Raw genomic sequence first — 12,502 nt, 5'->3', positions numbered from 1 at the left:
GTGAGACAAGCGGGGGCCCAGCCAGCCCCCCGCCCACACTACTCCACATAACCCATTTGGCCTGGCAGATGTTATCACGGGAACTCTCAGAAACATCTCAACCCTATGGTGGTTGTTTGGTATTGACAACCCAGAAGGAAAGCCAATTACTGACCCACGTCCATAATCAACCAGTTATGGGTCCCCCTCGGCCGTGGCTCTCTCCTCCCCAGTTTCAGTCTCTTCACAAGAGGGTCGCTTGATAATGCACTTCCGAGTGTGTGTTTGTGTGTATGTGCGTGCACATGTGTGCATATACGTGTGCAGTGACCAGAGGCATCTCTGAAGCCAAGAGGAAGCCGACAAACTATAGCAGGAAGGGCTGAAGTTAAGACACAAAAGGCAATCAGAAAGCAGCAGGGCGCAGGCAGAAGAAATGCTGGCTCTGAATATTGGCTCGAATACTTGCTGCGGACAGGTCACGCTACCTCTCTAGCTAGGGGTCTTCATCTGTAACATGAGGACTAGGATTCTTGTAAGCTGTTATCAGGGGAGTGGTTGTGATTGTTAAATAAATAAACATGAGTTAAGCGGTTCAATTGCTGTCTGCCTCAGTTTCTTCATCTATATAATGGGCATAATAGTAACAGCACCTGGGGTGTTGTGAGGATCAGATAAGGACAAATTGGTAAAGCTCTTGTATAAATAGTAGCTACTAATAGCACAGCCTGGTGGCTAGAGAATTGTCCTCCAAACCAAGAAGAGCTGGGTTTGGGTCCTGCCTCTGACACAGACTGGTAACCCTCAGAAAATCCCTTCACCTTTTGGTGCTTTGAGCAGATCTCTAAGACCACAAGTAAAAGAGATGGTACCAAGTGGCAGTGGGAGAGGAAGAGCCTCATTTGAGAGTTCCCTGGACCAGTGAGAGCACAGGTGTAGGCCCTCTGCTTATCTAGTGAAACCACCCCCCTCCTGAGGGCAGAGGGGAGGGATGGAGAAGCTCACTGAGAGAATCCTGGGATTCCACATCCAATGCCTTGGTTCTGCCCTCAAGGACAGGTGCACATAACTAATAAATGTCAGAATAAATGCAACCAATTCAGTGTAATTTGAAGAGCCCTTATTAAGCACCTACTCTAGGCAAGGCAACTCAACCCAAGGGAACCTAAATTCCTCCAATCCAGACCCAATCCTGAGCCTGATGGTGACCCCCAAGTCTCTCCACGTCCCCCGACCCAGAAGCCCTATTTTAGGAGGACTCGGGAATGCGTGGCAAGCCCATCTCTGGGAAGGGCCTTGGACATTCTCTCTGCAAAGCTCTAGTACTACGGGAAGATTTTCACTCAAAGAATTAAAAGCAAATCTGAAGGTGAGACACCAGTGCACATTTTCAGTCCAATATGTTTTCCAAGGAAAAAGTCAACATTTCTGTGTTTTTAAGCCACACAGTTTATTATCACGCTCTTAAAAAAAGGCAAATTGCATTTCCATAATCACTCAAGGACTCTCTTGTAGTCCAGTCATGATTTGCTAAAATAGATTTTTCCCAACCAACTTTAGAGAGAAATTTCATTATCTACCTTCCATATATCTCTAAAGTCTAATAGCCAAGCATTCAAATAAAGCACGAGGTTTGGCCGCTTCAGGCCACATGCTCATTAGACACCCCAGCATGGGGGCTTCAGAGACCAATGCTGAAGGTCTTCAAGGGAGAGCTGAAACATTCAGATAAGCACAATCAGGGAAGAGGGGGGCATCGGTGGGCTCCTGCAGGCTCACCCCCGGCATACAGTAAAGGGAAGACAGATGGGTGAGTTCTGAGAGCACCAGGGCTATCTAAACGCTGGGGGATGTCACCAAGCACCGGCAGTAATTGAGTTTCAGTTACCTGCAGGGTGGTGGAATAAGGGAGAAGCACTATTGGCCCACAGGAGAAGGTAGTTGAGAGGCCTCCTTGGCAAGGCCACAATGAGCCCCATCACCCTCCTGGCCTAGTTTTGTGATCACAAACATGGCGCTTGGAGGGCCCTGGTGCGCCATTGATGCTTTCAGACAGTGACACTTGTTACGGATAATGATGCCGGGGCTCATCCCCCATTGTTCCTGGTGCCCTCCTCCTGAATGGAATGGCACTTGGAGGAGGCTGGTGGCGGCCGGGTCTCCCCCACACCCAAATTCAAAGAGGCCTTTGAAAAAGGGGAAGCGGCCAGCCTTCGGTGGGCCTGGTGCCACTCCCCGGGGCGTGGACGACTACGAAGGTCACTTTTTGTAAGTCTGCACCAGCGTGTTGACTGGTAGCGAGCGGCTCTTGACCTGAGCTCGAATTTCAGCTCGGTGCTTTAATGTAAAGACCAGGGCTCTCACTGTCCGCCGATACGGTCCATTAATGAGACGGGAGCAGAGATGAAAAGCTTCACGCTCGATATTTTCAGCCAGTGGGTGATCCATCTAAAAAAAAACATAGCAAAATTATCAAATGAGGACCTTCCGCTTCATAAGGATTAAAAGCGGTAGAGCTAGAGCTCGGGGGCTCAGAGGCCTTCATTAATCAACTTAAATTCAAGGAAATCTACTTCCTGTCACAAGAGAAACAGGAAGAGCAAATTAATTCCACCCTGGCAATTAAGGAACAAGGCCATGTGCTATGTGACAGAGACCTTATTCACAACCCCAGCTGGGTGGTAATATTTGCCATTATAACAGGAAACTTGCCTGAACTAAGTAGCTGGTCCTAAGGCCTGTTACTCTGCAGCTCAGGAAACTACAAAAGAGGACAAGAAATCAGGATAATACTGTGTATTCTAATGAGGATATAGGCCATAGGACCTGGGAGGTGGGGTTGAAATACATCAGTGCTGATCTGGGAGGCCTGGGGGGGTACAAAGCACCCACAAAAGCCCTGACCGAGAATCCCTTTCCCATCAGCCTTTGCTGGAGGGCCTCCGGGAGGGCCCCACTACCAATCATAACGACAATCCCATTTCTAGGGTCCTCTCAAATTTGCAAAGTGATTCCCCACAAGAAGCCTGAGTGAGATTAGGGGAGGAAATCAAGGATCTAAGAGTGACCTGCCCAAGCAGCCAGAATTCAGCCACTCCACACTGCAGCCTTCTCTTCTGCTTGGCGAGGCCCTGCCCTGGACCACCAAGCTCACTGCGCTCCTCCACGCCAGCTGCCTTGCTCCTCTGTTCTCCACCTCACCTCCTTCCCAGTACCTGATAATGGGCTGTCTTCCCTTGTTAGAACGGAAGCTTTTGGAGGCCAGGGACTGGCTTTCTGGTTTACGTCTATATCCCCAGGGCTTAGCACGGTGCCTGGCTCATAATAAACACTCATATGCATGCTCTATCTATCATCTATCTGTCTATGAACATTTAACTAACGTAAACTAAGTAGCAGGTCCTGTGCTAAGCCCAGGGATACAAAAAAGACAAAAGACAGTGCTTGTCCTCAAGGAGTGTATGATCTAATGGGAGAGACGACATGTATACAACTATGAACAAACAACCCAGAGACAGGATAAATGGATGGTAATCAATAGAGGGAAGGTATCAGTGTTAAGGGGGATTGGGAAGGCTTCCTGTTAAAGGAATGGGAGTTGAAGGAAGCCAGAAAGCAGAGATGTCCCCAGGCAACAGGGACAGCCAGTGAAAATGCCTGGAGTCAGGAGACTAGGTGTCATGCATCAGGCTCTCTGCCCCTTATCTCTGTCTTTCTGTCCTCTCCTATCCCCTTCCTCCTCTCCCCTTTTCTTTTTCTTTCATCTGTCCATCTGTCCATCCACCCATCTGTTGGACTGAGTCATTCACTCCTGACTTCAGGTTCAGTGTTCTTTCCAGGACTTTACACAGACATCTCGCTCCCTCGTGGCCCATTTCGTTTGGAGGGTTTTTTGGGGGGTGGGGGGTGGGGAAGGCAGTGCCACTTCTCATTATATCAGGCCACAATCTGTCATTCTATAAGATCTCCTTGTTGCTTTGAGTTCTGCCCTCAGTGTGGGAGCAGCCCTCACCCCGTCCCCATGGATAAAGAGGGTCAGGAAGATATTGGAGCAGAACAGAGGGAATTAAACCTACTTTGTATACCAAATTGCTATGACAGAATTTTTTTAGATAAATGTGATTTACTATTTAACATTTTACAGGGGGAAAGCATCGCCACCATAGAAAACTACTCACAGAACTGGTATTCCCACTGCAAAGAACACATGGGTTTTCAGAAAATTCTGCTGTGCGTGTTCATGCAAATAAGAACCTTTTGGTCCTAAAATTCTATCTACTTTAGAAACATTCTGTCTACTTGTTACCAGTGCAAGGCAGGATCCCCATGTGCCAAGTGCTGCTACATCAATGCCCTGGCCCTTCCCAACCATTCCAGAAGCTGGCTTGGCTGGGGCAGGGGAAGTCTGAGGGTTTAGGTACAGCCTGCACGGCACAAGCCTGCATGGCACAAGCCAGCACGGCCCCTGGACGGTCTGGCCTTGCCCTCTGTCCTCCCAGAGGGGCTGAGCCGCTCTGTGGTAGGACCAGGACTGGGGCTGCCCCCAGAGATGAGTCTACTGCCTATGATTCATCCTAGGTCTGCACTGCAGATCTCAATCTGATTCTCCAGACTGGGGATGATCCAGATCCGGGCCAGATCTCCTCCAGCTGTTCCAAACAACCCCCTGTTTGGATGTCACCTGGACCGGCTGACAAGGGCAGCCTCAGCACTAAACGATGGTGGGGTAAGGGCACCACTCTGCCTGGTGCTCACCCAGCAGCACCTCTTCCCAGGATGCCTTTTCAGAAGATCACGCAACCATCCAGGAGGCCTGAGCTCAAGTCCTGGCAGACACTTACTAGTCATGTACCCCATAAGTGCAACAGGGACAACGATCCTGGCGCTGCGTCCCTCCCCATGGCCTGGCGAGGAAGTGCACTGTGAGGAAACTGAGAGCTCGAAGCCAAGTAGGCAGGAGAGAGTCCCTCGTGTGACCTGATTAAAGCATTTGGAGCATCCAGCGGTCACCAAGAAAGAGATGTGTGTGCATACGCACACGTGTGTGTGCACATGTGCTGGCGTGGCATTTAAACTGTGGCTCACGTGGGACAGGGCTCTGACTTGACTCCATGAGGGGAAGGACTCTTTCTTCTTGCTTGTATTTCTATTCCCAGCACTCAGTACAGTGCCTGGCATAAATAAATGCTTCATCTCTCTTGGCTTGATGGCAAAACCAGTTTGTGATAGAAAGCTTTGCAGATCTTTTACATATTCTGTTTGTCGTCTTCCTTTCATTTTTATCCTTAATGCCCTAAGGATGACTTTGCTTTTTTTAAGTTAGTTTTATCCTCCACAGATTCTCTCTCATTCAAGAAGCAATGCTACTTACAATCATCTGGCATCCTCTTTCAAAAAATTTTATAAACAAGCTTACGTTCTAAGCCAGTGCTGCCTTCGGTGGCCAGCTCTCTTCTTTCAGTGATTAAGTCAAGGGTGTGCTGACTAAGGAGCTTTTGAGGCCCTCAGTTATGGTAACGGATTTTTATCAGTCAAATTTTTATATAAAATCATTGGTGTCAACATCATTTCTGCTGCCCATTACCCAATTTTCATTGTCAATGGCTTCATTAAACAGTTTGAGTTGCTTCAATAATATGCCATGTTTTTATTATTCCTCTTTTTTTCTAGTTACTAATTCTAATTCCTCTTCTGATAAGCCAGAGATCTGAATGTACAACAGATATCTGACTCAAAGATGATTCACATACCAACAGTGAGTCTTTTCTCGTCCATTAAAATATAATCAATTTCATTTTTTGTAATGTTATTTGTTGGCCACCATATCCGGTACCTTCTGATTCTTTTCTTAAAGAAAGTATGATATAAAAGTGGAAAGCTTCTTCGAGTCTACAAGTCTTTGGCCTTTCTTATTCCTTCCTCCTGATTAACGCTTTCTCATATATTTTGTGCCGTCTTCAACTTTGCAATGAAGTCACTTCATGTTGATTTAATTTGGAGAGTCTTACCCAGTTCTTCAGAGAATTTCTCTACCTCTTCATCCTGTGCAATTGATGTTGGCTCATCAGTTCCAATTATTTGCATGGTGATCTTTCAACAAATGTTTACCACAAGTACTGCAACGTAAGGTGACCAAATGTCAACTACAATGTTTCTTGTTGTCTTTGAGTATAGGATAAAAGCCAGTCCTACAACACCTTCCTCATCAGGGATGACCTATGAGCCATCTTTCCACTCACCTACAACTTCCTTCTTTATTCGTGTTCTGATCACGTTTAGAATGTTAAGACTGATATGATTCAGCTCCTGCCACAGAACGTCCACCTTCCAAGACTTTTGGACAAGGCTCAGCTAAATTCGAGTGAGGGCTTGGAGATGGTCTAAATACCTTGTTTCTTAAGCCCATCTGCCCCATCTCTGTGTGCTCTGACTCCATCACTACCAAAGCACAATGGGCTCCACAGGACAGGGCATCATCTGCTGCATGTCTACAGGTGCACAGGGGACTATGGCCAAAGAACGTATCACCACATGGCCAGCCTCCGGGTACCGATGGGCTTCTCTGCAGTTGGCTAGACCGGTCCTCAGAAAACAGACCCATCCCTGGAGCCTTCCAACATGGTAGAACCTGAGAGAGCTTTCAGAACTCAGGGTCATCTCCATGCCACAAGGGGGCATCAGAGGAAGCTGTTTTTACAAGATACATTAAATTTGAGAATTTGGGCTACTAAGATGAAAAAGATGAAAACTCTGTATATACAATATGAATATCACAAAAATATATGAATAAAAAATATATACATGCAACTTGAAAATAAAAATGGGGGGGGTATACTACAGTGAAATAACAAGCAAGAGACCTGGGTTTCTATGCCCAGCTTAACCATTAACTCCTTGGCAGGCAATTCTTTGCTGTGCCTCAGTTTCTTCATATGTAAAATGAGGACCTCTAAGGTCCCTTCTTAGAGCTTGAAAACTATATGTCTGTGAAATATGGGAAAACCAATATACCAACACTTGGCTAAATATGAAAATGAAACATTATAATTATAAGCCATGAGGTACATCTCATTTGTGGCTAGCACTGTGCTGACTGCATCCAGCTCATCAATCCCATCTTGGAAGAGGCCAAACACCACCCAAAAGAGTTTAGCTGAACTATCCACTCAAGGCTAAACCTGGGGGACAAAGAATGCTTACTATCCATTTGGCAAGTAGATCATGGTAAGTAGCTGCAATTAGGCAACTTACAGCTCGTATCCATTAGGAAGCTGTCTTGGACAGACACTGCCAACGGGTGATAAGCTGGGCCCAAAATTAAATATGAGGAGGAGGAAAATGAGCTAGATTAGATTGCCTTTGGGAATTGGAATGTTCTTTTAATGATGATAGTATCATAGATTTTAGAACTGGACGGGACCCTCAGAACTCATCTAGCATTAACCTGCTCACATTACAGATGAAGAACTGAGACCCAAGGAAATTAAATGATGTGCCCAAGGTCATACAGAATCCAGGATTTGAACCTGGGCCCTCAGACTCCAAATCTCACACTTTCCCCACTGCACTGCTCTGCTTCATGCTCCTAGCAATTCCTTGAACAAAGGTCATCTTTTTCAATCCCGGTATTACACAGGTATTATATGACAAGTCAAAAGGACCACTCCAGCCTTTGCAGAACTGAGGCAGCAACAGAAAAGCACCTGAGGGTGTGAGTAGGTTGTGATGCATTACAAACAGGGATTGCCGAGGAGAAACAAATGCTTTGTGACTGACTGGCTGAGAAAACCACTGTCATGCCTGGAGAACACAAGGGAAGCCCCCAGCACCTTGGGAGAACACCCTGTGGCAAACTTACAGAGACAAGGACAAGAGTCATCTGAGGGGCAAGGATGGATGGGTCTCCAGCTGCACTGCTGGAGGGAATACCCCCCTCAGTGAGAATACAGATCCATCTGAAAACCCAAACAATCCCTTCTACACCAAGATGGCATACCCTGGGGCCTGGGGACACATCTGATTCTCAGGCCTTATTATGCTTACAACAAGCAGACCCAACCAGCTCCTACAAGGAGGGAAAGAGCAACTCCCTGAGAAGCTGGAAACCCAGATTCAAGCCTTGCCTCGGCTAGGTGTGAGGCCTGAGACCTCAGGAAAGCCACTGCTGAGAGCCTAGGTCTTCATTCTATTCAATTTAATCCAACAACCAAGCATTGGGCAACTACTATGAGCCCCAGAGACAAAAGAGTCTCTGCCCTCAGAGAACCTATACACAAATAGGAGGTAGGAGAGCAGGGGCAAAGGAGATCAAATGAAGGATTAGAGCGAGGATTTCTTAAGGGCCCTCCAGCTAACATGCCTCCTCTTCTGACATCCTCTCTTCACATTAGTGTAGCCACTCTTAATTCCATGCTTCTCCCATCGCTCACGACCAGTGGAACATGTTCATGAGGAGGTTGGTCCAAGTTAAGGGCGTAGTGCGCGGCTATGGAACAAAGCAGAGCCGGCAGGCCCATGTGGGGACCATCCCTCTGACCCTGGTCTCATTAGCACATTCGCTAACCAGCCACACTGTTTCTTAATGCCGATGATACAGGCTCACTTTTAGAACCACGTCCATTTTTTTTTTCAAATGATCACAGGAGCGAGGTGGGAAGGCGAGTGGATAATGAGGAAGGGGAAGTACAAGAATGACCCGGCAGGAGACTTTCATATGAGGAAAGATCTAATAGACACAAGAGAATAAAGAAGAGAAAATAAAGGAAGAGAAAGCCAGGGCCGTGAAGATGGGTTTTCTATTCATCTCTTCTACGATTCTGAGAACAAGGAAGCAGGCACTGACATGGAAAAGGAACAAATTTACATTAATAAGGGACGGACTTTTTTGGTGGCACGCATATTAACCTGTGGCAATCACAGCAACAGGATGGTGTGGAGATGAGCCATGTGGAAATGCTCCTCACGACACAAAGACACAGCATCTGTGAGAACGCTGGACCAAATCAAAAGAGAAAGGCTTTGCCGTCCTTGGCTAGAGAACGGACCCGGGGGTGTGCTCCTGCCTGATTAATTACCTTTATGGAGATCTGGCGTCCGATTCAAGTGGAGGCCACACTGGCTGCTGTCAGAGGCCCAGCGCAGGCCCGCCGCAGATGAGAACAGACGCTTGAGCCGGTGAGCGTCACACTAACGTGGTTGTGTCTGTATTCCGTGACGTACGAAACCGATGAAAATACAATCAAATGCTCTTTGGGCAAGGGAAGCAGACTGGGTCTGCTCTGCTGACCAAGGATCAGCCAAGAGTCAGACTTCTAATTTTTTTTAATTTGTGTCATGGAAACTAACCTATTCAGCTCTGCTGAATGTGATCTTTTCTTCCCATTAAACTGGAAAGTGCGAACGAACGTATCACTTTTTTAACTTTGCTTCGTAATACTTGAGTGCTGAGCACTTGATGTACCATTTAAAGGATAATTAATGGATAAACTAAAAGATAATTATTGTGGAATTTAATACAGCAGGCAAACTGCTCATTAATCCTTACAGCAAGGCTTCGTTATAATCATTTACTTAAAAAGATACCATAGGGAGCTGATATTTACCACCACATTAACTATATATTATTCACCCCTACTGTACATTTCTCTAATCAATTTTGATTTATTGCAAAAATACACTGTTTAAAATACCAAACAAGTCTTGTCAGCTAATTGATATCCCGGAAAATCAGACAGACACCAAACTTCCAAGTTCTTTTATCTTCTTTCTACATGTGTCCCTATTAAAAAAGACATCTTGTGAACACTTAGCCCACAGTGAGTACTCAAGAGAATCATGGAACTTTCGAGCTGGAAGGGCCTTGCAGAGTGTCAGCTTCCGAGTGCTCGTGCTACAGAGGGGTTCGAGGTCACAGAGGACTGGCCGTAGGGGCAGAGCGGGAAGCTCCAGGCCGGGTCCAGACTTCTCTCAACCATGCCACCACTGCCATCTGAAGAAATACCAAACGCCTGCTACTGGTGTGACCCTCAGAGAATCTGCCCCAAAGTCATCCTGGACTCCGTGGTGGGAAAGAAGCCGCGTTCCGGCCGAGTCCTCACCCCTCATTCCGCATCGCTCTTACCAACGGGTAAGGAGGGCCTTGCCCTACTCCACAGGAAGGGTCAGCAGCAAAGCCAAGCCACAGGCCCCAGGCCCCTGATTCCAGATCCAGGGCTTTCCTCTGACAGAGGAGGAACGAGTCAGAGGCATTAAAACATCTCTTCCAGGACATGCAGGGAATTCAGGCTTCCTGAAGCAAAATAATGAACACACAGGCTTCCTTCTACCACGTGTGCCCCTGATCATCATCTTCACGCCTGCGTCATGCTGCACCATGCTACCTACAGGCTCCTTAACCCACTGGATGCCTTACAAATCCAGAGACGGGTGTCAGTTTGTCCCATGCGGCCTCCACTTGGACCTGGTCTCCCCTGTCTATCAAAAAGCTAATCTCTAATCTGGTATTTCCAGAATTAATTAGGTCGTGGAACACCTGTGGGCATGAACCCCTAAATGTTGGTTAAGGCGAGGAAGTCTTAGGCTGTGGATGGAATCTCCTTGGGATCAAGGTAAAATTTACAGGACATTAAGTCTATTTTCACACCCAAATTGCTGCACCTGACGATAAGGTACTTCCCAGTTAATATTTGGAACCACAAATATCAACCCCCAGTCTACATTGCACAGACCACTTGGGATCTACAGAAAACAATTTAGAAACAGTGAATGACTCCACATTTGGTAACTAGGCCTTTCTTTGTTTCTTTTTGTTTGTTTGTTTTGTTTTTGTTTTTTGTTTTTTAGGCAATTGGGGTTAAGTGACTTGCCCAGGGTCACAGCGCTAGTAAGTGTCAAGTGTTTGGTCTGCGGCCAGATTTGAACTCAGGTGTTCCTGACTTCAGGGCCAGTGCTCTATCCACTGCACCACCTCGCTGCCCCTAACTGGGCCTTTCTTGAAGGCCTATTTCAGGGTTCTGGCTACAAATTTATGAACTGCCTGTAAACCCCAAAGTCAAGACCCACTAAGCAAGTGCCTGGGTTCATCCTTGGTGCAGCTGCCCAGGGACAGGCCTGGCTGAGCCCTCCTGGCAAGAACATTACCTCTAGGTCCAGCGCTTCAGAGAGTAACTTCTGGGCATTTCTCCTGAACATCTCAGTTTGGGGGTCGCTGCGGACTTCAATGGAGGGTTTATCCGCATGCTTCTCAATGAACGTCTTCCACTCAGTATAAACTTCGTTGGCAAGACTGGCCACCTCTCCATTTGAATGTTTGCGCATCTTGTTCACGGTGTGACCTAGAAGAAAATGACAGAAATCCAATTCTGTTCTCTGCTGTCAAACCCAAAATCAGGTCAACTTCAGCTGCTGCTTCTCACATGATCAGAGAATGTCCAGAGGTAGAAGACGCCGGCTGGATGTCATCTCTGCCACCATTCTGTAGGTGCAGAGAGCTCAAGGTCAAATGACCAATCTAGTTGGCACAAATCACCCTGGACCCATTTTACAAAGAGCAATCACCCTCTGGGGAGACGGACAACAGCAAAAGAGTGAAAGGTTCAGTAGGCTTAACCCTTTCTCTGATAATTCCACAAGCACGTTTTTACACCCAAGGACTAACGTCCTAATCAGAGAACCGGGGGCTCTTTTCCCAGCTGCATCCAAGAGTGAAGTCTTGTTCCCCCACATCACGGGCCCCAGGCACTGCACTGGGTGTGCAAGGGCCCCTTTGAGGCTCTGCAGCCCTGAAAATCAGGCTTGGGGCTTTGAGTCTGCTTCGTGGGTCCTTTTCAGTTCCAGGGGCAGGCAACGGCGTCCTGGGCCCAGGAGTTCAAGTCACGGAGACCTTGGAGCCAGGATCCCAGGCCAGATGTTGCTGTTAATTCAGCAGAGAGGTCCTGAGAAGCCAGAGTGCTGGGAAGCAAGCCCAGAACTTGGTGAAACTGATGCTCTAGCAACCAGCTCAAGTGTGAACCTAATACCCTTCCCCTCCCCAGAGACAGGCAGTGCAGGGAGGATGATGCCTCCAGGGGTGGGAGGACTATGTGTGCCTTTGTTCCTGCCATAGCTTTGAAATAAAGATGTAAATATTCCTCTGAAAAAAAAAAGTGGGGGGCTCTGCTGCTTCCTATCTGGGTGGACCCCAGCGACCTCTTTCTAGGGACTAATCCTTGGAAGGGGGCAGGGAGTCCAGATAGTCGATATCATCCCCAGTGATCACATTTCAAGGCTTTGTAGAAAGTATTTCTAGTCTGTCTTTCTTTTTTTTTGTTTGTTGGGCAATTGGGGTTAAGTGACTTGCCCGGGGTCACACAGCTAGTAAGTGTGTCAAGTGTTTGGTCTGAGGCCAGATTTGAACTCAGGTCCTCCTGACTTCAGGGCCGGTGCTCTATCCACTGAGCCACCTAGCTGCCCCTCTGTAGAAAGTATTTCTAACCTCAAGAGATGTGTCCATGAGGCCCTTTCACAGTCCAGGTGCCAGCACCAA

At 47.3% G+C, this 12,502-nt stretch overlaps 1 protein-coding gene across 1 annotated transcript in view; it reads right to left on the bottom strand.

Moving 5' to 3' along the window:
- Positions 1-1,410: 1,410 nt before the first annotated feature.
- TCEANC2 (transcription elongation factor A N-terminal and central domain containing 2) overlaps positions 1,411-12,502 on the bottom strand; it is a 34,833-nt gene continuing 23,741 nt past the window's right edge. The window contains exons 4-5 of the mRNA XM_027852851.1: positions 11,119-11,312; positions 1,411-2,427 (exon numbers count right to left, since the gene is read on the bottom strand). Coding sequence (XP_027708652.1) covers positions 2,239-2,427; positions 11,119-11,312 — 383 coding nt within the window. The 3' untranslated portion in view covers positions 1,411-2,238. The remainder of the gene's footprint in view (positions 2,428-11,118; positions 11,313-12,502) is intronic.

Source organism: Vombatus ursinus, unplaced genomic scaffold, assembly GCF_900497805.2.
Source record: "Vombatus ursinus unplaced genomic scaffold, bare-nosed wombat genome assembly UNPS02009824.1, whole genome shotgun sequence".
NCBI classification, from domain to species: domain Eukaryota; kingdom Metazoa; phylum Chordata; class Mammalia; order Diprotodontia; family Vombatidae; genus Vombatus; species Vombatus ursinus.
This window is presented reverse-complemented; position numbering and strand designations above follow the sequence as displayed.